General features: G+C 40.9%; 1 protein-coding gene across 3 annotated transcripts in view; it reads right to left on the bottom strand.

Annotated features, from left to right (window-relative positions):
- Positions 1-25477, bottom strand: part of TBK1 (TANK binding kinase 1) — a 53607-nt gene that overhangs the window by 18084 nt on the left and 10046 nt on the right. For all 3 annotated transcript variants that reach the window (XM_056130661.1, XM_056130660.1, XM_056130663.1), the window contains exons 3-9: positions 23842-23982; positions 19666-19795; positions 17140-17321; positions 11549-11709; positions 6926-7036; positions 3469-3648; positions 287-483 (exon numbers count right to left, since the gene is read on the bottom strand). In XM_056130661.1, coding sequence (XP_055986636.1) covers positions 287-483; positions 3469-3648; positions 6926-7036; positions 11549-11709; positions 17140-17321; positions 19666-19795; positions 23842-23982 — 1102 coding nt within the window. The remainder of the gene's footprint in view (positions 1-286; positions 484-3468; positions 3649-6925; positions 7037-11548; positions 11710-17139; positions 17322-19665; positions 19796-23841; positions 23983-25477) is intronic.

A 25477-nucleotide genomic window follows, 5' to 3' on the forward strand; every position in this document is an offset into this window, starting at 1 on the left:
GTTGTGGCTTTTTTCTACATTAAACAAATAAATTTGCTTAAACAATAGTAATTTAGAGACGACATACAACAAATTATTTTACCACGGCATGAAACAAAATATTCCAGGTTGCCTAACAAGGCTCTAAGTTTTATTACTAATCTCTTTCATCTAATTTATGAAATTTTAATGCCGATGCAAGTTCTATATTAATATCACCAACTTTATGAAATGACAAATCATTTTTATAATTAAGAGATTTTTCTTATTGAGTAGAAAGAACAAAAAAAGAAAAAGTCCATCTCACTTTTTTCGTATATCAATCCTATGATTTTCTGAGGTTCCCGGCTTACAACGAAGATTGGATTTTCCTCAGTAGTTTTAGGAAAATTCTGTGCCAGTTTTCCAGGTTCTAGAACTAAGCGTCGTCCTTCATATATAAGTTCTTGGTTGGAAGAAATGATTTTGGTTTGTTTATATACCAGTTCATGAAATACAGTAGCACTGTGTGAGAAACAATTTAAAAAGACAACAAAATAATTGGGATAAAATAATGATTAAAAATTTTTGGGGGGCCCACCTGGTGATGCTCAGGGGTTACTCCTGGCTATGCATTCAGGAATTACTCCTGGTGGTGCTTGGGAGCTCTGTATGGGATGCTGGAGATTGAACCTTGGTTGGTTTTGTGCAAGGCAAACATCCTACTCACTGTATTATCTTTCCAGCCCTGAGACTAAATTTTAAAAAAATAATCCTTCATTTCTAGTGATTTATCAGCTTTTAACCAGTCCATAGAAACACTGCTCTGCTGATGCGGATACACTACTATAAAGGCTGTCACTGTTACTGTCCTCCCATTGTTCATCAATTTGCTCGAGCGGGCCCAGTAACGTCTCCATTGTGACAATTGTTATTGTGTTCAGCATTTCGAATACGTCAGGGGTAGCTTGCCGGGCTATTAAACTGAAAATCCCATAGAACCTCTCTACAAAGCATCACTTCAAAATACTTTCTATTTGTATACCTCTACAGGGTATGTGCAACATACAGCCTTATTTAAAAAAACAAAACAAAACAAAAACCTAATTTTAGCCAGCAAGAGCCACACAAAACCTATCCATTGACATTTCTTACATTTTATATACCAATAAGCCATATCTCAGAAAGATAATTTGTGGCAAAAAAATTTGAAAAGAGAATTACCACAAGAACATTTTGTCTCCACCAGAAATAATATACCTAAGCTTTAAGCAAAACCCACATTTAGGTTAAAATAAGCTAAGTAGCTCCCAGAAGAGAGCGACACAGGCTGTCTTCACTGGGGCAACTCGGTGGGAGATGGTGAGGCCCCTCCCCAGCCCAACAGAGCCCCAGCAGCCAAACATCCCCACCCCCCAGAACCCAGTCGCTGCCATGCTCACGGCTGTTCTCCACGGGCTTGAATGAGCCTTACACATGAGTGCATCTGCAGAAAAGCCCAGGTTTGTGGGACCCAAGTCTGAAACCTCCAAGCTCACTTGCAGCAGGAAATGGCCTCCTCCCTGCATCTCCCAAGTTCACCAGTAGCTTGACAGTCACACCCACAAACTGCCCGTGGTGCCATATAATCTCATCAATGGTCAAGACCCAGAGACTCAGAAATAAAGCTCCCACAAGAGAGCAGCATAGGCCTCACCCATGAACGAATCTGCTCTATAATCATATTCCAAGTTTTAGAAGTCCTGGGCCTCTCCTACTCCACACCACTCATGTACCAAGAGTAGCACACATTTGATTGGTTTTAACAAACATGTTTATAATCTTTTATACAAGTACTTAACAGCTCCACAACGAAACACAACAATCTTCCCACAGTCTCCTCTAAGGAAACGTTATTAGATCATCATTAGCAGATTATTCATAACAAGCAATTACAAAATTGTTTCGGTGTTGCTTTGTGGGGGCACGGTTTGGAATTGGGGCTGGATACATTGGAAATACTATGGTGGGAAGGTGCAATGGTGGTGGGATTGGTGCTTGAATATTAAATATAATGAATTATTGTGAACAACTTTATAAAAATAAAATTTATAAAAAAATAAGTAAAATAGATTTTCTTCAAAAAATAACAATATTTTAACATTCAATAATGGAGAATCAACATAGTGTGCTTAAGAGCATTACCTTTTTTTGGTATTTGTTTTTTTTTTTCTTTTGTTTTTAACCACACATGGCTGTGCTTGGGGCACCATCCATGGTATCAGAGATCAAATCAGGGTCGGTTGCCTGCAAGGCAAGTGCCTTAACCCTTGCACATCTCTGTGGCGCTAAGCATTAACACCAGAGTCAGACCATGTGAGCTCAAATTCCAGTCTCTTTACTTGCACTGTTTATTATCACAAAGTTCACTGTCAACTTGTGCTACATTTTCTTATCTATAAAGTGGAAATAATAGTACCTACCTCATAAAACTGTTAAGATTACATAACTTAAACATTTAAAGAAATAAGAACATTCCATGCAATATGACTATATGTAATTTATTAAATAAGGTTTCAAATGATAATTTGAGAAAACAAGGTAGATTCTTTGTAAATAGATCTGCAAAATCAAAGCAATGATTTAGCAACATAATTTTGATTCGTCTCAGCCATAAGCCTCCACTATGATTTAGTTTGGATGGCATTATATGCTCCTATTTTTCATATAAGAGAATATGATTTTTTCCCTTTTTTCAGGATGGTGGATTTGGGCCACACCTGGCTGCACTCAGAGATCCCTCTTGGCAGTGCTCAGTAAAACAAATCTGGGTTGGTCACAGACAAGGCAAGTGCCTTACCTGCTGTACTATTCTCTAGTCTCTTCAGGACAGTGTACTTAATAAAATCTGATCATTTATAGATACTGTTTGTGGTTCTAAAATTATGCAATGAGAGAAGGGACAGAAATAAAGTCTTGCAGATGATGCTTTTGCTTCAAAGAAAAGTGGAAAGGAACTTAGGGAACCAAATGGGATAGAGGAGATCGAACTTGGGTTGGTTGGATGCCAGACAAGTGCTCTATAAACTGTACTATTACTCCAGCCCCTTCAATGTAATTTTCTTTTATTTTTGGTCACACCCTGCGATGCTCAGGGGTTAGTCCTGGCTCTACACTCAAGAATTACTCCTGGCGGTGCTCGGGGGAACATATGGGATGCTGGGAATGGAACCTGGGACGGCCGCATGCAAGGCAAATGCCATACCCGCTATGCTATTGCTCCAGCCCCTCAAATGTAATTTTCTAAATGGGAACTGGATATCTTGAGTCAAGTGGAAGCATCTTTGCTATTTTCTTTCATAATTTTTAATTTTTTTTTTGGCTTTGGGGCCACATCTGGTGGTGCTGGGGATTGAACCAGGGTTGGTTATGTGCAAGACAAACGCCATACTCACTGTACTATCATACCGGCCTCTGTAATTTTTATAAACACAACATAATGATACAAGATAAATACAAAAAGGTACTTACGTATTATAACTATGAATATAAATCTTATGAGCTGTCATATGTTGCAGTGAAAAGACATGAATTATCATTCGGTGAAGTATATCACTTGTTTCTGCAAAAAACTGGTCAAAACCCCAACACTTTTCCTGATCTGCTTCAAGGATGTTTGCAAGAACAGGGGTAAGTAGAACCTGAAGACCCCTAAAATAGAAAAGTAATTTGAAGAGTGAATGAATGTGTTCTATTTTGTCAAGATACAAATATATACCCCTCTCGGAGAGTCCAGCAAGCTACGGAGAGTATCCCACCCGCATGGCAGAGCCTGACAAGCTCCCTGTGGCGTATTCCATACGCCAAACACAGTAACAACAAGCCTCACAATGGAGACCTTACTGGGTGCTCATGAGCAAATCAATGAACAACGGGAGGACAGTGCTACAAATATATATTATGTATCAGCTGCTAATATTATTGAATTTTTTTTTTTTGGTGGTGGGGGGGAGGTCACGCCTGACGATGCTCAGGGGTGATGATGCTCCTGGTTCTGTACTCAGGAATTACTCCTTGTGGTCGTGGGTAGACCATATAGGACGTGGGAGAATTGAACCTGGGGCGGCTGTGTGCAAGGCAAACATACTATCCACAGTGCTATCACTCCAGCCCCCTAATATTATTACTGTCACTGTCCTCCCGTTGTTCATCGATTTGCTTGAGTGGGTCCAGTAACGTCTCCATTGTGACTTTGTTGTTACTGTGTTTGGCATATTGACTACGTCACAGGTAGCTTGCCAGGCTTTGCCGTTTGGGAGCGATACATGATAGCACAGCGGGAAGGGCGTTTGCCTTGCACGCAGCCAACATGGCCGACCCCAGTTCGATTCTGCCGCCCCTCTTGGAGAGCCCGGTAATATTAATTTTTTAAAACTCTAAATTAAACCTGTCAACTTTTCAGAAAGCCAAGTAATTTTATTTTAACAGTATATGTCAATAAGTCATAGGTTACAGTATTTTTATGCTATTCCACTGGTTATTTTCTGTAATTCTCTTCTCATGTTTCCTGATTTTTTCCCCCCTAGCACATTTAACAGTTTATACCCGGATACATCTTTAGGAATGAATTAGTGCCATTTCAACTGAGAATAACTTTTGCCATTATTTTATTTTGTTGTTGTTTTGGGGCTACACCCAGTGATACAAAAGGGTAAGTCCTGGTTCTGAGCTCAGGAATTACTCCTGGTGCTTGGAGGACCATATGGGATGGCAGGGATTGAACCCTCGCCAGCAGTGTGCAGCCAAGCATCCCACTTGCTGTACTATCTCTCCAGTACCACAAACTAAGAAAAATCTTTGATAGCACATTTTTCTAAAAATAAAAGGAATGCCCTGTTATTTTATCTTATTTAATCTTTTTCATGTTCTCACTAAATTGTAAAACATGCTCAAACCCCCAGATACAAAATTTCAGATAGTCTTAAAATGTAAACTTAACTCTGTCAGACACTGGTTTCCTTGTCTGTTTTAAAAGTACGCAGTGGACATTTTTCAGTTTGACAGGTAGCTGTTCTCCCTTCCTTTTAAACTTTTTTTTTTGGGGGGGGTGTGGTTTTGGGTTTACCCCAGGTCTGTGCCCAGAGTATCACTCTTGGTAGGGCTCCAGGGACTATGTGGGGTGGAGACAGAACCCAGGTCGGCTGGATGCAGGCAAGCACCCTATACACTGTACTATTGCTCTGGCCCTAGTCTCACTCTTCTTGTAAGAGAATTTATACCTCTGCTCTCTTGCTTCCTACAGGAGGTGGTCAGTGCTACAAATATATATTATGTATCAGCTGCTAATATTATTGAATTTAATAATAAGATTGTTAAACAAGTATTCAGAAATCTTTGTTAAATCAGAGAAGAAAACATTTCTTTCCCTGAGCTTTCAAAACCATGAGAATAAATCTGGAAATGTAAGATGCCACCCTGTGGTGCTCGGAGCGAGTCCGACTGGGAATGAAGAGAAATCAGAGAAAAGTAGATCTAAAGCATTCCATAAGAACAAGCTTTGAAAATCTGAGTCTGAGGATTCAGCTGGGCTGAATTCACACACGCATGCAAACTTTTAATTACAACGTAAATCTATTTCACTTTTCATTGAAATCAGTTGAGTGGGGATTTTCTCATTTGCTAGCCATGACATTTAGTATACATAAGAAATGGTTGTCATATATATGTACGTGTGTACACACACACACACCCACACACACACACACCAGAGAAAGCTTGTAATCTTTCTGAAATTTGCAATCAGTATAGTTCACATCTTCACATTGCTGATTCTGAGTTTTAGCAATATGACATATATAAACCTATAAACAGTAAGGAGTCTTTTTTTTACATCTACAAATATAGCAATATGCTTAATACCCCCAAATGAATATTTTCTAAACAGAAAATACAAATAATTGTTATAATATTAAATTTAGCTTCCCAACACAATGAACTTCTCTTGGTAATTCTAACTATATAACAAGTTTTTATTTGACTACTTTAAAACAACCAGGAAAAAGAAATTTAAGAACAATGGTTTCAAAAAATTATTCTAGTAGTGGAAATCTTGAATTAAAGAGTTTTTATAGGGCTTGGGGCAGCAGCTCAAAGAAATGGAGCTCAAGCTCTGCATGGAAGAGCCCTGGTTCTTCACAGTCCTAGGAGTAGTGAGGTGAGCAATCTCCACTCACTGAGCTGGGAGTAGTCACACCCTCCAAAACAAAATCCACCAAAATTAAATCAATTTTTCTCAGAAATCAATTTATAAAAATATATTGCAGGGGCCAGAGTGATAACACAGTGAGTAGGGCAGTTGCCTTGCACACGGCCAACCGGGTCCAATCCCGAGCATCCCATACGGTGTCCTGAGCATCGCCAGGAGTAAATCCTGTGTGCAGAGCCAGGAGTAACCCTGAGCATCACTGGGTGTGACCCAAAGAGCAAGAAAAATAAAAATCGTACTAACACGTTCTATATATTTTAGATATGCATACATGTATGTGTTACACATTCAAGAGAATTCTAATACTAATAAAATAATCATTAATCATTATAATTACAATGAGGTTGGTAAATCATAACCGGTATCTCTCTGGTCTCTCTGGACTCGTATTTTTTAGAATTCATTACTCCTATTTACACTACTATTTATAATGTTTTCATGGAGGTCAATATAATAGATATCAAGGTCCTATCCTGGATCCCCACACTGTCCAGAATTCTAAGACAAGTGATTAGTAATTTCAAAAATGTGTGCCCTATGTTCTCACAGAAACCTTGAAATTACCGACATGGAACACAATCTAGCTTTTTGTCACAGACTGAAAATAATGAACCAAAGCATATGCTTTTGGTAACATCTGGTTTCCTCAGAAAAGCTTCATCTAAGTGTCGTGATTTAAGCCAGAGAGACTCCCAAGAGCACAGAGTGAGGAGGGCGACGCACCGGGAGAGGCTGCAGGAGGTGGGCATGTCTCCGCTCCAGTCGATCGGGCCGTTCTCGGCTTTCTGCACTCCGGATATCGCGCCAGAAGGCTTCCCTGTGATTATTTTATACCTTGGAAGTAATAAAGGAGAATCAAGTAAGCAGTTCATCATTGCACAGCCAACCAATGGGCTTTGCAAAATTATTTCCTCAGATGCACCTACAATCATCTACTAGACGAAACTTTGTGATTGATGTTCACGGGCTCCATAAACAATCAAAATACTTTGAATCTGACTGACTGAAGTAGAATAGTGGTTGTATGATTTACTTTATATATGCCATAATTAATTTTCATTTGAGATCTCAGAGTGCCATATAACAGCATCTTGATGTTCACAACAAAAATATAAATTTTTCCATCTGAAAAAATCGAGCAAACACAAAAAAAGTCACGTTACAGAATGTCTCTAGACCATGGGGGAAGAAAGCAACTAATACCTCTTTACCCATATTATCTACAGGCATAGTCAACTAGACTATGTATATATATCAACAAGATTCTTTGCATATCAAAAAAAATTAGACATTTGGAAAAATGTATATACCAAAATTAAAAAGCAAATAAAATGTGATACTGCTGCAGGTGATAGAAATGAAGGTGAGCACTGAAGAAAGAAAGAGATGGGGGTAGGGAGGCAAAAGACTTCTAAAAGTGCAACAGTGAGTCAATGAGAGCAGCTTATGAGGTTTTCCTCAACAAAATCTGCAACTAGTAGAGAAATGCGAGTGTCATGATGTCAAGGCTGTGCATCTACCACAGGCTGGAGAGATAGCTCAATGGGCTGAATGCATGCTTTGTGGGCAGGAGGACCAGGCTGAACCCCCGGCACTGCCGCGTTGACCCCTGAGCGCTGAGCCAGGTGCAGTCCCCAAACAAAACAAAACGAATCCAAAAGAACAATACTTCCCAGATCAAAGAAAAAACACTGCAGCAGAATGTATATTGATAGAAAGTATTTCCGACATTTTTAATGTCTACACTGTGCTGAGCGATCTTTTTTTTTTTTTTGAAAAACGGAACAAATCAGTGCATTGATGTGGATTGCTGTGGCTTCCTCAGCTGAAGCAGCCAGGATATCTGCCTTAAGAGATTTCTCTTTCTGGGGGCTGGAGTGATAGCACAGCAGGGAGGGCATTTGCCTTGCACACGGCTGTCCAAGCATCCTATATGGCCCCCTGAGCACCACCAGGAGTGACCTCTGTGCACCGGTGGGTGTGACCCAAAAAGCAAATCAATCAATGAATAAAATAAAAAGAAAAAGAGATTTCTCTCTTTTTTTTTTTGAGAGAAAAGCAAGAGGTCTCAGTTAAGCCCAGAGTTTCAGATATACAAAGCATTTTTTTTACTACTGAGCTACATCCTCCACTCTTAAGAAATTTTCCGAAGATGGAAATTTATGTAAAATATTAGCTGCATACATAGGACAATGAGATAGTACAGGGCTTAAAGTGCTTGCCTAGATGCAGGTAACCCTAGTTTAAAACCGCACTGCAAGGTCCCTTAATGGCATTGGAGGCAGCCCCACCAGCACCAGCAGATGTAGCCCCAAACTCTCCAGCCCTGCAAATGATGATGTATCCATATGAGAAGGATCTGATGGTGGAGGAGTAAGTAGATATTTACAAAATAATTCCAGAAGAGTAAAAGAATGATGGCAGAATTCTGAAGAAAATGCTTAAAAATTTAAGAAAAAAGCTTAACTAAATTTGAAAAGATCCGTAAGTAACTCACAACTGGTCAACAAGACACTGAAGAATCACCACTGCTAGAGTGTGTGGTGAAGTATGTTTTACAAGTAAAACAGTCAGTACTACTTAGTACATCTCTGCACATCCACAAGCATCAGTGTTCCCCCAAATAGTTTAGTTTCTATACAAACAGAAGCAAAATCTTCTGATTTTTTTTTTATTTGCTACCACACCTGGCAGTACTTGGGAGCTCCTCTTGGTTTAGGCCTTGGTGGTGCCAGAGACTGAACTCAGGGCTCCTGCATGCAGCCCTCTGAACCATTTTCTTGGACCTAATTTTTTTCTAATGTATCTGTTCACGTTGTGGTCAGCCAGATCATCAAGTCTGCCTAGTTGCTTGTAACTCCGAGGTTTGCATTATTAAGGAACACAATTTGTATTTAATATGCTTTTAGGACAGCAAAAAAAGGCTGATATTGTTTTAAATCGTATTTATAAAATAGAGGTATGAGTAACTGCTTGGTGTCATAGGTACCATTTTGTTTAATGAGAGCCTCTTGTCGGGAAAAGGCTTTTTTTTTTTTTTGGTCCATGCTCAAGGTTCAAGGCTCAACACTCACTCCCGGTGGGGCTCGTTGAATATATGCGATGCCAGGGACTGAGCTTGGGTCGGCCACATAAAGGGCAAGCACCCTACCTGCTGTACTCTGGCTCTGGCCCTAAAAAGATTTTATAAAAACAGCACTTTCTAAAGCAGTCTCCGGTAATCATCTCTGTCAAGATAATTAGTAAAGTTAATGGCTAATTTCTTCCTGTGAATATTTGTTATCCTTGCTAAAAAACATACCATCCAATCTATCAGGGAAACTTTTATTTCTCAGACCAACAAAAAGACATGCTTCCCTAAATATTCTCATCCGACACTGTTTAACGGGATTAGTGAAACTTGCCTTTAAAAAGGCAAGTTCAGATACCTAGAGGTCTAAAACAAAAATGTTGAGATTTAAAAGAATGGTGGACACATAGAGTTTGCAGCGAAATACTGTCCCTAATCATTCAGTAAACAATGGTCAGAATTTCCTAATTTTGGTTTTTCTCTCTCTCCTTTTTTTTTGGCCATACCTGGCAGGCAGTGGCTCAGAGATCACATGCTTGGCCAAGTCTGAGGGACTATTTGTAGTGCTGGGACTGAACTGGGGATGGCCGAATGCAAGACTGTATCTTAATCCCATACTATCTCTCCAGTCCCAACCAATTAGTTTCATGTGTATTTGGGTTAGTTTGCATTAAACTGGGTCATTCGCTGCTTTTTTTTTTTTGCTTTGGTTATAGCTGGTGGTGCTCAGGGCTCACTCCTGTCTCTACACTCAGAGCTCTCTCCTGGTGGGGTCTGGAGGAGCACATGGGAGACTAAGCATTGGAGACTAAGACCGGTCAGTCACACACAGGCAAGGGCCCCAGCACTGTACTACCAGTTTGGCCCCTCACTAATTTTTTTAAACAAAAAGATGTGTAGTCAATTCAACAGGTGAATTTTACTTTTCTGGTTGCGCGTGGGCCACACCTGGCAGTGTTTAGGCTCACTCCTGGCTCTGCACTCAGGAATCACTCCTGGTGATGCTTGGGGATCATACTGGATGGTGGAGATTGAGCGTGGCTTGGCCGTGTGCCCTATCCACTGTACTATCTCTCGAGCCCCCCAATGGGTGAATTTATGAATGAATTCCACAGCTTGACATTCTCTTTCCTCCATTAGTTTGTAAAGAGTGATTTTTGTTGTTTTTTTGAGCCACACCTGAAACTGCTCAAGAATCTCTGGGTCGGGCCAAAGCAATAGTACAGCGGGGAGTGTTTGCCTTGCACGCAACCAACACGGGGTCAATCCCTGGCATCACATATGGTCCCCTGAGCACCGCCAAGAGCAATTCCTGAGTGCAGAACCAGGAGGAACCCCTGAGCACTGCCAAGTATGAACCTCTCCCCCACCCAAAAGAAAAAAATATCCCTGGGTCTGTGCTCAGAGATCATTCCTGCTGGTACTCAAGAGGGGGACTCTATATGTCATATACTGAACTGAAGTCAGCTGTGTGCAGCCTTAAACCCCCTGACACCTCACTGGCTCCTAAAGAGTGATTTTATACAGAGTAATTATTTTCTAAAAATTATTCATTTATCAATGAATAATCTAATAGTAAAACACATTCTATCTCTAAATGCATTCCGTTTACTACACTAAGGAAAACATAATTTGAAATGCTAATTTTTTAAAAGGGTAAGAACATTTCAGCTCTATTCTCTTATCAAATTTCAATTATATAACACAATGCTTTTAACGATAGCCGCCATACTTAAATAGTAAATGAAACCAGACCACTTAGGGCAAGAATTATATATCTAGTAACTATTTTCTTCAGTTATATGGAGGAAATACCCTGATAAGTACACAAATAAATATTTTACTGAACTAAAACAATAGTTTATTTTTATTTTTGTTTTGAGGTCAAAACCTAAGTTTTCAGGGGCTACTCCAGGCACTATGATCAGGTGTGACCCTTGTAAATGCTGAGGAAACTAAATACAGTACCAGGGATCAAACTGAGGTTGGCTACATGCAAGGCAAGGGTATCAGCCCATACTATCTCTAGTCTCAGCAGTTTATTTTTAATAATGGACCAATACTGGATACCACTACCACTTTGTATGCAAGATCTTTAAATACATTATAGATTAAGCTATATGCTTTAATAAGGCTGCATTCTCATTAAAAACAACTGAAAATAACAGAAATAATGGCTAAAACAACTTTCATTAATGTACATCTCCAACATGATGAAACAAAGAAAGACAAATGTCTAAAAAATACTTCTAATTTTAGATGGAGAACTCACTTACATCACTTCCTTATTTCTACGTGGCCCTTCAAATGGTCTAAATGGCAATGATCCAGTAGCTGCATGGTAAAATGTTACCCCAATGCTCCAAAGATCAACAGTTGCTCCATATTTCTTCTGATGATCTTTTCTTAGCACTGCTCTCTCATACATATCAGGATGCTTAAAAAAAAAAAAGATAAAAAATTACTAACATATACTGTTGCTATTACAGGAAAAACTCTAATCGTCAATAATGCCTACTATTTTCTAAGAATTCCACTTCCCCAAGATTGTCCTTGTCCTCAAGTCACCACCACCACCACCTACTTCTGAATTTTAATCACCTCACTTTATACTTCAAAGACAAGAACAGAAGCGAGCAAACATCAACTATTCCTTAAGCCATTTACCAAATACCAATCTGAATGGACACTGCAGACCTACCTTCCAGTTATAGCAGCACTGCTTCTAGCAAAGGCAAGCTTTTCCACTATACTCATCCACCACTGTAGCAACTCCAGAAACCAGGTCCTGCAATTATTGCTTTTATTTTATGCATGAATCCCACCCCTCCACCATTAGACCAGTCCCCCCAGCCTACATTCTTTACTATCACATTGAACATTGAAAAGGAAAAAACCCAGGGGTCGGGGGCTGGAGGGAATAGCACAGGAGTTAGGGTGTTTGCCTTGTATGCGGCCAACTCCAGTTTTATCTGTGGCACCACACTGGCCCCTTAGGATTGCCCATGTGGCCTAATCTGGCCATCTGCTCCCGACAAAAAGCAAAGGAAACAGAAAAAAGAAAAGTAAGTGCTGGGGAGATGGTACGAAGAGCTGAAGCATATACTTGGCATACTGAAACCCTAGGCTTAATCCTTGAGCATCACTAGTAGTGGACTACGAACACTGTTCCAGGAGTAACCCTGAGCAACACACTGAGAAAATTAATGCCAACTCACCCCTCTCCCCCACAAACCCCAACCTTAAAGAGCTCAGGAATGTGACTAGAGTATCTGCCTGGCAGACATGAGGGAAGCCACAAATCTGGCACCCTGCACCACCACCCATCCTGAGTGTGATCCCAGCAGCACTGGGATCCTAACAAATGGCACAATCAAATGTGTGAGTACTGCAACCAAGAGTGTAACACCACAACAGAGGTGTGCATGAGCATCACAACCAAGACGTGTGATCCCTCAGCAAGCATAAGGATGTGATGTCTAGTCATGCACCAACCACAACAACAAAGGGAATGGAAAGGGAAAACAAAAGCCATTTTTTTGGGGGGAGGACGGGGGTTAGGTCCACACATCAGGTAATGCTCAGGGATTACTCCTGACTCTGTGCTCAGGGGTTACGTACGGTGATGATTGAGGGACCATGTGGGCTATCAGGGATTGAAACCAAGTTGGCTGTGTACAAGGCAAACACCCTATCTGTTATATACTATCTCTCCAGCCCTCACAGAAAACAACTTTTATTTTTCAAAAATTTTTGTTTTATTTTATTTTTGCTTTTTGGGTCACACCCGGCGATACAAAGGGGTTACTCCTGGCTCATGCACTTACGAATTACTCCTGGAGATGTTAGGGGCACCACATGGGATGGTGGGAATCGAACCCGAGTCGTTTGCCGTGAGGGCGAGATACTCTCGGTAGCTTGCCAGGTTCTCTAAGAGGGGCGGAGGAATAAGCTGGGCTGGCCGCGCGCAAGGCAAACGCCCTACTGCTGTGCTATCACTCCAGCCATAAATTACCTCCACAACTCGTTAACACCCAGATCTCTGCATCTCCCAATTTTCTACTTTACCATAGTAAAATGTCTCTAACTATGACATTAAGTATCAGCTAAATGCTTTATTTGTTGCTTGTTTTACTTTTCATAAGACTATGACAAATGATGCATAGAGACTGAGAGCTATTTCCCTGGCCTTCAACTATAGGCCTTTAATTCTCCAATTATCCCTTACCTTAAGCCCTGGATTTATATGTTTTCTTAAATGTCTATTATTTTCTTGAATGCAGAAAAGAGCACCAACTTGACATACCCAAAACAGACTCCTGGTCTTCCCACCGAAGCTAATTCCTTCTAACTTTGATTTCTGACCACACTTGGCAATGCTCAGGGCTTCCTCCTGGCTGTGTTCAGGTAGAGATCCCAGGTCAGCCTCAGGTGAGGCAAGCATCCTGCCAGTACAGCACTGCCCACTGTACTATCTCTCCAGCCCCAGTTCCTTCTAATTTTATCCTCTAAGTAAATAGGAGGTCTATCCAGGTGAACACAACCAAAATCTATCAGGCAGCCTAATTTTTTCACACCACAAATGCAACCTGCCAGAGCAGGTCACATAGACTCTGAGACGACTACATTTCTTAGACCCGACCCAGAGGACTGGCCTGACGGGATTCTCTGGGGCTCTAGTGACCCAGACCAATTGCTGGCGAGATTAAACACAGCTGAGGCTCCTAACATCCGTCAGCACTACAGTACAGTTGCAACGAAGAGATGGACTGTATAGCTTAGAGCTTACCAATCCAGAACTTTAAAAAAAAAATTTTTTTTTTTTTGCATTTTGGGTCACACCTGGCAATGCAAAGGGGTTACTCCTGGCTTTGCACTCAGGAATTACTCCTGGTGGTGCGTGGGGGACCATATGGGATGCTGGGAATAGAACCTAGGTGCAAGGCAAAACGCCCTACCCACTGTGCTACTGCTCCAGTCCCAATCCAGAACTTCTGGTGGACATTTAGTTTTACAAGGAACCACCAAGGTTGCTTATTTAGCCTCCTGACGCTTACCATTATGGAGGTTATATATGTAAATTTGTAAACTTTTAAGATCCTTCAAAGATAAAGCTGAAAGGAAGCACTCTGGGGTGACTCAAAGGACCGATGCACATACTTTATATGTGGGAGCCACAGACCCAACTCCCCAGCGGGGCATGGTCCTACAAGCACCACCAGGAATGACCCTCAAGCACCAACCTGGGACTAGCCCCCAGAATGGTCAAATGTGGCACAACCCCTTCATACTTTATCTTACTTACACCCTTCCTCAATTAAAAAAGGGAGCACTGTACTCCTGTTGTTCACCGATTTGCTCGAGAGGGCCCAGTAACATCGCCATTGTGAGAAAGAATGAATTTTGGGGGCTGCAGAGAGATTATCGGTAGGGAGCTTGCCCCGCACAATGAGACCTGGATTTGCTCCCCATCAGCGCCTCACCAGCTCCACCAGGAGTGATCCCTGAGTACAGAGCCACAGGTAAGCTCTGAGCACTGTCAGGGGTGGCCCCCAAACAAAAAAGATTCCAAATCAAAACAATGCCTTAAGTGGTATTGGGTTGTGGCTTAAGGGACTGAAAGAACCAATGCAGGTAAAACCGTGGGAAAATGTTTCTTAATGGGAGTCGAGGGCTGGGTGTCTAATTTAGTAAAAGGGCACCTGCCTTGTGTAAGGCCTAGGTACACAATCCTGGGCTTGGGGTGTAGAGGGAGTCCACGAGTCTGACTTCCAAAGACAAAGGGTAACAAGCCCTCCCTCGATTTTTTTGTTGTTGCTGCAGGGGGAGGGATTCTTTCAGAAAAACACTTGAATGAGAAAGCAGAAGAGGAGATTAAGCAGGGGTCTGAACTGAGTGCCTCAACCTCTGTTTGCCAGATATGTGGGGTCCTGAGCGGTTTTGCTGGTTCTCTAGGCTAGCATATAAAGTAACTATTGTCCAAGAAGCACTAGCCAGGTCTCTGACCTACCAGTGAGTAATCAGTGTATTAACGGTGCTTTGGATAGATGAAGATTATCTGGGTATTTCTTACATTTGGAACAAAAGGTCACAAACCTGAGAAAAATAAATACAATTCTAGGTGACAAAGAGGGGACCCTCCTCAAAAGACGCAGGGATACACTGCCTATTTGGCATGGCTGTGACAACTATTCCCGAGGTGTTGACAGGCCAACAGAAACATGTGGGTGTGACACATCTGTCCCCAAGGGCTCTCTCTTCTGAAGATGCTACTGTGGCTGCTGTTCCTGAGTCTGCGCCTCTGATCCAGACTAGAAGGATAAGCACAGGAGCTCTAGCAAAATTCTCAGATTGTATTATTAACAAACGCTATTCACCATATTGAAATAAGGTGAAAGAAAGAAATGTGAGCACATGTAGGAGAGAAAATTCAACATGTGACCTAGAAATTCAATTTCTGTTTTTGGGCCACACTCAGTGGTGCTTAGGGATCACTCCTGGAGGTGCTCGGGGGACCATACGGGGTGACGGAGATGGAACCGGGATCAGCTGTGCGCAGGCAAGCAACTGACCCTCTGTACTATCTCTCTGGCGCTTCTAGTACATTTCTGTTGCTGTTGTTTTGGGGCCACACCCAGAGTGCTCAGGAGTTATTCCTAGCAAAGCGCTTATGAATTAGTCCTGGTGCTGCTCAGGGGACCATTCTGGGTCCAGGGATCAAACCTGGGTTGGCTGTGTGAAAGGCACGTGTCTTACCCACTGCACTACTGCTCTGGCCGCACAAATGACTTCTTTGAATAGAATCTTTTGCTTTCAGAATTCTGATGGATTTGTCTCTATAAAGAAAACTGGCCAATGGTTTTGAAAACTTTAGTGGTAAAGAGATAACTGTGTATATTAAAGTCGTAAGAGTTGGGCCAGAGAGATAGTAAAGGGGTTAAGGTGCCTGCCTTGCATTCAGATGACCTGGCCGATGCCAGAGTGATCCTTAGCACCACCTATGGTCTCCCGAGCACTCTGGCTGAGCTCAGAGCCAGAATCAGCACCCCTACCCCCCGGCCCTCAACTGCCTCAAAGACCATAAGAGCCAAAACATTTGGAAATATGTGACTCAAACTATATTAATTCAATTAAAAAACAGTTTGCTCAGGAGGTAGGGAGGTGGAAGAGAACTCTGGGACGTTGTTGGAGAGTTACTGACACTGGTGGGGTTGGAGTAGTTACATCAGATGCCTGTAACTATTACTAAAAGCTTTGTAAATCACAATGCCTAAATACAAACTGAAAGTGAAAAATATATAGCAAGTGCTCTTACTGAAAATGAATCCTTTATTAGCTAGATGTTTCTTAAATATATAATTATTCTTTTAGTTCATACTGGTGGTATAATTACAGAATTTGAAAATGATGTAAATTAGTAGTATAAGTATTTCTGTAGTGCCAGGGATCAAACTAGGGCCTCACATAAGCAAAGCATGCACTTGACTACTGAGTTATGTCCCTGACCACTTATTAAGAATTTTTTGGTTCATGTTTTGTTTTGGGACCACATAATATGGTGCTCAGTAGCTACTCCTGGCTGTGTGCTCAAGAGTAACCTCTGGCAGTGCTAGAACTTTACACGGTGCTGGGATTGGCTGCATGCAAGGAAAGCACCTTACCTCCTTTCTATCTCTCTGGCCCTAGTAAGAATTTTAAACAGATCAACAGCATCCTTAGAAACCAATATAATACCATCACCCCCCATCTTCATTAAAATAATTCAGAAATGTTTTTTGTCATAAAAGTTACACGTATAGTGAGCTGATTGGTCAACTACCCATATTTACAATATCTCAAATGAAATTATTAGTGATAGACGACTTACCAAATATTCTTCGGTGCCATACAGAGAAACAAATTGCTCATCATCTTCCAATTCTCTAGCTGCACCAAAATCTGTCAGTTTGTATACAGACTGTCCATCTTCCCCTATAACACGCATGATATTTCCTGGCTTGATATCACGATGCACTATGCCATTCTCTCGGAGATGATTCATTCCACCCACTTTAGCAGTAAACATAGGACAAAGAAAATCGCCATGAGGTATACATGTCAAATGTACATGTTAAACAAGATGTTTTTCCATAAATCGGTTCAAAGATATTTCAAATGAAAATAAATAGTATTTACATATCTATTTGAGAAATAAAGACTATGTGCTACAATGAAAAGAGAAAGATCAATACAGCATACAGTTCAATTTTTCTTAATATTTTTGGGAAAATGGAACAAGATGGTTAAGCAGATGACTTCCCGAACGATTTTGTGTTTTGTTTTGCATTAAGGAATCACTGAACCCAGGGACTGACACGGGTCACATGAGCACTCCAGTGCCAAGCCACACCCTCACTCTGGTTACACGTCACAAAAGTGTGTCCTGCCTGCACAGCGCCTGTGCTAGTCTCTGTGCTGCTCTAATTTTTGTGTATGTGCTGCATGCTTCCTGAGAACTTCTGGAAAGCAATTGTATTGGTTCTGTACATGTAAGTCACCTGCTTAAACTTAATGATAAAGATTCCAAGAAAGTGCTTCATCAGTCCTATTGTTCTTTTTTACTATATCCACCGGGCTGGAGCAGTAACACAACAGGTAGGGCATTTGCCTTGTACGCAGCCTACACGGCTGAGCCGGGCTCGATTCCTCCGGCTCTCTCGGAGAGCCTGGCAAGCTACAGAGAGTATCTCGCCCTCATGGCAAAGCCTGGCAAACTACCCGTGACATATCCCATATGCCAAACACAGTAACATAAGTCTCACAAGAGACATTACTGGGCTCCCTCAAGCAAATAGATGAACAACAGGAGGACAGTGCTACCGTGTTACTCTATCCACCAGAATCATCTCATGAGCACAGCGGGAGTAGCCTCTGAGCACCACCGGGTGAAGCCAAAACATCAAATTAAGGAAAAAAACCCCAAATACCCAAACATAAAAACCCCCAAAACCAACCAAAGAATTCTAGAAAGGTAAGCTTAATATACAACATAAAAAATAATAGAGGCGAAATGTTAGGCATGTTTACACAGAAATACATATACACACATATATGTATATATAATTCCATAAAAATACACATAAATGTGTGTATATTTAGGTGTTTGCGTGTATATATATATTTTTTGGGGAGGTGACATTTTTGGGCCACACCCAGCAATGCTCAGGGCTTACTTCTGGCTCTGCACTCATGATTCACTCCTGGTGGTACTTGGAGAACCATATGGGATGCCAGGGATTGAATCCAGGTTGGCTGCATGCAAGACAAGTGCCCTACCTGCTGTACTATTTCTCCAGCCCCTAAAAATATACGTGAGGCCAGGTACATAGCTTAGCAATACAGCACTTGATTTGTGAATACCGCGGCTTTGGGTTTAATCCTTCAAACCCAGCATTTCTTAGGGCTGGGCCGGGGCGCACTGTTATAGCTGGTATAGCACAAGCCTCACACCTATAAGATCCTGGTTTTGATTCCCAGCACTGGAAAAAACACAGATTCTAATGTGCTTCAGTACAATATAAAAAAGAACATTTTCCATTAAAAATTTTTTTAAATGAAGCTGATTTGGTTAATAGTCACTAACAATTTGAAACATTAGTTTGACAGCTGGTAGATGAATGTGAAAATACATTAAAAATAATCTTAGGGCTATCAACATACAATTATGAAAATTCAGGACTAAGGCTAACTTAGGTTTTGATAACCTGTAGCTTACTTCAACTACACAGGTTTGTATTTCTCAGTTTATCCTCACCTAATTGGTCTCCAGATGACTTCCAGTATCAAGCTGAATAATTCCCACTGACCTTATACTTTATCACCGGACATTTCCTGTTCCTCAAATATTGATTCATATGTTTTCAAGAAGATTTTATTCCTATTGGTTTGCCATGTGTTTCAGAAAAACAACTTTATTGGGATAAAAATCCAAGTACAAAAATTCCTCGAGGCATACAATCTAATAGTTTTTACTGCAGTCAGAATACAAAACCATCATCATAATTTCAGAACATTTCATTATGCCAAAAAGATCAACCCATACCTTACCCACTGTACTATCTCTCCGAACCCAAAGGTCTATGTTTTTTTTTTTTGGGGGGGGGGTCACACATGGCAATGCACAGGGGTTACTCCTGGCTCATGCACTTGGGGATTACTTCTGGCAGTGCTCGAGGGACCATATGGGATGCTGGGAATAGAACCCAGGTCAGCCGCATGCAAGGTAAACACCCTACCCGCTGTGCTATCGCTCCAGCCCAGCCAAAGGTCTATGTTTTTAATGTAAGAAATTAATTAAAAAAATTCTTATGTCATTCTTATATGTGCATATATTTTAAATCATAAATAAACGTACCCACATCTCGCAAAACAATTAAAAATTCAGACTCTGGTAGTCCATAGGCATTAGATGGCTCTTCTAAAACAGTGTATAAACTTCCGCATGGACAAAATTCCATAACAAGCACTTTATGTCTTGTTGTTGTCTGGAAAACAAAAATCACTGATTGGGACTTAAAAAGTTTAAATTTTATATCATACTTATCTGATTAATTTAAATGTAGGGTTTGCCACATTGATGAAGCCACTTCAACTGCTTCTCACAGGAGTCAGTATTTGTTGACTGTACACATGTAAAAATAAACATTTTTGAAGTTCCTGATACAATGCTGGATTACTTCTTGAAGAGGAACCAAGCACAGTGAAAACTGGCTATAAATGAACTAGAAAATCATTGCTGATGTTATAGTGGATTTGCTAAAACTATCTTTAATTTCTAATACTTCATAGCACATTTAGGTCATTAGAGCTGTTAACAAGTCTCTTGAACACTTGAAAATTTTCTCATTAAAAAATACTTTTATTGGGGGCTGGAGCAGTACCACAGTGGGTAGAGCGTTTGCCTTGCACGCCGCCAACATGGCCAACACAGGTTCTATTCCCAGCATCCCACATGGTCCCCTGAGCACCGCCAGGAGTGATTCCTGAGTGCATGAGCCAGGAATAACCCCTGAGCATCGCTGGGTGTGACCCAAAAAGCAAAAAAACAACAACAAAAAAACCCCTTTTGTTTTGGGGCTGGAGATAGCACAACGGGCAGGGTGTTTGCCTTGCACGCGGCCGACCCAGGTTCAATTCCAAGCAGCCCATATGGTCCCCTGAGCACTGCCAGGAGTGATTCCTGAGTGCAGAGCCAGGAGTAACCACTGTGTATTGCCGGGTTATTACCCAAAAAGCAAAAAAACAAAAAAACCCCAAAAACCCACACTTGTTTCAAGGAATAGGTTCCTAGTGCTAAAAACATAGGTGACAGGATAGCTGAGGTTCCTCTCACGGTAAAGTTCTAGTCTGCTCACTTGTATTTGAGCTACAAGGTATTAAATTAAAGCTGGACTTTAAAGTATATTTACAATAAATAAGATAATCAAGAATTTGTAACAGCTTTATAGGAAAAATACACTGCCAAATTACATATGCACACTAATTATAAGATATAAGCCCATTTCAGATAACTAAAATCATGAATGAGTCTTAAAATAATTATTTAACTCTAATTTTTATCTTACAACTTTTAATCCTTTTTACCTTTTATATTTTTCTCTACATATCTCCACTTCTATAAAATGTCTTGAATTTCTCTACTGAGTAAAGGTAAAAAATCATCTTACTTTTTCTGGCTTGTTTCTGGGCCATATCCAGCTGTGTCCAAACCTTATTTCTGGCTCTGTGCTCAGGAACATTCCTGAGGATTCAGGGAACCATACACTGTGCCCAGGATTGAACGAACCCAGGTGGTCAGGGGGCAAGGCACACACCCTACCTGCTGTACTATCTCTTTGCCCTGAAGAAAAATAATTTTAAAGGAAAAAAATGTTTTTTCAATAATGAAATATGCTGATTACAGAGAATTTGGTAAATGTCCATTATTACATAACACAGAGATAACTATGTCAGTATTCTGGTGTTTTCCCTTCTATAACAAATCACACTGTTTATATCTTATACTGCGTATCTTAAGGTTATATATTGCATATATATTTGAATCCTGATTTGTAACATTATTTATAAGCATATTCTGAATAAAATATGCACTGGCGTGTCTTGAAGTGGCATGAAGTATACAGAATATGCAGCCTAATGAAAAATTCTCTTTACCCAAAGAGCAATCTGGTATTTAACCCAGCCAGGTTACAGGAAGTGTTCTCTGGGCCTCTGGAATGTTCTCCCTGACAACTTGTCTTTCTTTACTTGGGCTTGACTACAAGACAGCTGAACAATGTAATAGAACATGGGAATTTCAGAATATGCATATCAGTTTCAACTTCTGGAGGAAACTGAAACTGAAGAATTAGCTCAAACTTTCCTAGAGCAGGGAAAGGTTATAGACCAAAGGTCATCCGTACAGGGTGTGTTTTAAGAATCAGTTAAAAACTATGTAAACCAAAAGCTCATATGAGTATTCAAAGTTGGCAAAGCTCTGCACTTGTTATTCATCAAGGTTGGAAGAATAAAATTTTCTTAAGGACAAAAATTCAGATTTAGAACCCTTTAATATACTACCCAAAATGATTCCTCTTAGGCATTTTCAATCTTTTTTTCCAATTTTGTGTATTTCTGCAATATTATAACTGGAATTGTAATTACGGTGTTCTTTTGGTTAATTTTCTTAGTTATTCAAGGTTCCAGCGAATTATCAATGAGTGTTGTCACACAAACCCCCAAAGCTGATTTGAAGCAAAGGCAGCCCTAGGGATCCCTAAATCTGTAGCTGATGTCTAAATGAGCACAGACTTATGAGAACTGTCTATGTGTAATTCAACAAACTCCTCTGCAACTGCTGTCAAGTTCTGAACAGGCCAGCAGTCTGCAGCGACACACTCTCTTAACCTCAGGTCTGCAGCCTCCAGGTGAGCCTCTCCCACATATTCGAACTCATTTCACCTTTCTTTACTAGACAAGAGATGGCAATGAACATCCCCGTGTATAAATTAAAGCATGCTTCTGATTACTTCTTAGAAATCATTTATATTAAGGATAGGTATAAACTGCCAAATTATTTTCCAAAGGTGTGATTTTTATTGTCCATGCCTAAAGGTATTAAAATAGATTTTTATTTTCATTATTTCTATCTTTCAGGGGGGAGAGGGTGGAGACCACACCCAGCAGTGCTCAAGATTTACTCCTGGCCCACTGTTACTATTGCTCTAGCCCCCATTTCCATTATTTCTAGTAATTTTCCTACTAATATTAGTATTTTCGCTATTTCCTCCTAAAAACCAACATTTGGTGGTGGGGGTGAGGAGGGGTATACCTGGAGGTGCTCAGGGGCATATACTCCAGTCTATTGAGCTATCTCTCCTGGCCCCAAACCTATCTTTTGTAATTCTACTTCATACACTACTCTGAATACATGAAATTTTATTCTCTTACGAAATCTTTTTGGTGTTATTTCATTTGTGTCAGTAAGACTAGTTTTAAAAATAAAATAATAAAATAGTATAAAAATATTCTACTTTCCTTTACTTCTTTAAGTGGAGGTGAGTCTTCCAAGTGGTGCTTAGTGGGTCCAGGGGCCAAGGGAGACTCAAGGCCCACATGGCCAGTGGTTCAATGTGGGGCCCTTGGGTGCCACGGGTCATGAGGGTCACCCTAGCAGTGCTCAGGGACATCCAAGGAAAAAACCTTGTGGTATTTGGGGATCCTTGTGTAGGGATCAAACCCAGGTTAAGCAGGCCAGAACGATACAGCAGCGGGGAGGGCATTTGCCTTGCAAGCGGCTGACCTGGATTTGAATCCTGGCATCCTATATGGCCCCTCTGAGCACCTCCAGGAGTAATTCCTGAGTGCAGAGACAGGAGTAACAACCCCTGACCATTGCCGGGTGTGACACAAAAAGCAAAATAATAAACAAATAAATCATTAAAAAAAACCAAAACCAAAACCAAAAAAACAGGTTAAGCACATGTGCCCTAACCTACTCCCTCACTATATCTCTGGGGTCTTTATTAACTTCTTTGTGATTCCTTGATACTTAACTCCAACTGTTCTATCTAGTCAATAATCTGAGGATACTTGGTGGTAGGAATTCTTATTTTTCTCATTAAAGGAAAACACACACAGAGGTCTGGACAGAGAGAACAGCAGGTAGAGCATTCGCTTTATATGCAGCCGACCTGGGTTTAATCCCCAGGATCACGCTTGGTCCTGCAAGCCCGGTGAGGAGTGATTCCTGAGTACAGATGGATAGGACACTCACTCCCCAAAGTAATAAACACGGAAGGGCCTGCAGGACAGGACAGGGATAAGGGACTCGCAGAGCATGCAAATGACACCTGCTGGATCCTCAGCACAGACAAGGTGCCCCAAAAACTGTCAGAGTGCCCCCCGAGCAGAGAGTTGGGAACAGTCATTGCTGAGCACTGCAGTGTGTGGCCCAAAAAGACCCAGACATCATTTCTAACTCAATTATCAGGTTATGTCTCCCGTAATACTATCACCATAATGAAAGATGAATTGAACTTTGACTACTTACCTCCTCCTCAATAGCAAATAATTTGACAATATTTTTGTGATTGAGTTTCTTTAACACTTCAAATTCTCTCATTTGAACATCCACTGGACGAAGGAAGCTTATGTTATTAAAAACTTTAATAGCAAATAAGTCACCGGTTTTCTGGAAAAAAAAAACAAATACTGTGCTTATTAATAATTTTACAAAGATAAAAATATATTAGTATAATTAGATATATAAATTTGTTTTAGAAAACAGAGCTTCTTAAACCTTTTTCCACTTGCAACACCTATTTGTCTGAGAAGTTTTGTTTGTTGTTTTGGGGTCACACCTGGTTGTGCTCTTAGCTCAGGGACCACTCCTGGAGGGGTTGGGGGAGTCATGTGAGATGCTGGGAATTGAAACTGGGGCAGCCCTGCGCAAGGCAAGTGCCTTACCCCTATACTACCTCTCCAGTCCCTCAAGAAAATTTTAACATGACCCTGGGTATAGAGGTATAAAACACATGTATGTAAGTCAAACACTTATTGTTTATAAACCATAAGATTTTAAGACAAATTTTCAATAACTTATGCAATTCTATATGGGTTTAGAAAGCAAGGGTATACAGAGCCCTCACTACCTTAGAAGTAAAGGTAACTTACTTTGACTTGACTTAAAAATAAAGTAAATCATTCTTTTCAAACAGCACGTGCTGGGATGTAGAAAGGTTATTTTCCTCTATATAACAAACAGTCTACTAATGCACACTGGAGCTTGCCTATATCTCAACCAATTACGTGTACTCTTCGCATTTTTTCCCACAGGAGAAGTCCATCTCCTGAACTTTCTTTCCCTTAAACGTGTATTGTTCTTTCTCTCCCTTCACATTTCTCTATGTAAACGTTCTCAATAAAACCTTACTTAAAAAAAAGTCCATTTATAACACCTAGCAGAAGAACCCTGATAATACCAAACACTTCCTATTTTTGTTTTAGACAAGAAATACAAAGTGAAACTCACAAGGGTTTTTGAAGTTAAAAAAAAATTGTTTTGGGGCCACACCCTTTGATGCTCAGGAGACCACTGAACCTGCGTTAGCTGCCTACAAAGCAAGTGCCCTATCCCCTGAACTATAGCTCTGGCCAGTGTACGGCTAAAGGTAGCCTAAGGACTTGGTGCAAAGGGCTGGGATGTGTGATTTGCACAAAGAAGCCCTGGATTTTCTTCTTTTTTTGTTTTTGGACCACACCTGGTATGACCACCTGGGGAGCCAGAAATCAAACCCAGACTAGTCAGGACGAAGGCAAGTGCAGTATCTGCTGCTATATTATCTCTCTGGCCCTGAAGCCCTGGGCTTGACCCTCAGTACTGCCAAGAATGGTTCCAGATTATAGAGCTGAGAGTAACCCAGAGCATTGATAGGCATGGCCTTCCCTATAATAACGCAAGAACTTTTAAGATCCATTCCTTAGCTGTGACAATATGTGCATATGTGGGAGAAAGAGTTGTAGTGTAAGGTTAAATTAGACAAAGGTCACTGGATTGTAGCTCTGCTACCTCTGGTACCTTTCTGCCACTGTGCCTGGGTAATTAACAAACTCTGTAGGGGAGCAAAGACAGTTCCTCTCCTCTATCTCACGCCTGCAGCACTGTCCCCTCCCGGCCCCACCAAGGA

The sequence above is a fragment of the Sorex fumeus genome, unplaced genomic scaffold (genome assembly GCF_029834395.1).
Source record: "Sorex fumeus unplaced genomic scaffold, SorFum_2.1 ptg000081l, whole genome shotgun sequence".
Classification (NCBI taxonomy): Eukaryota; Metazoa; Chordata; class Mammalia; order Eulipotyphla; family Soricidae; genus Sorex; species Sorex fumeus.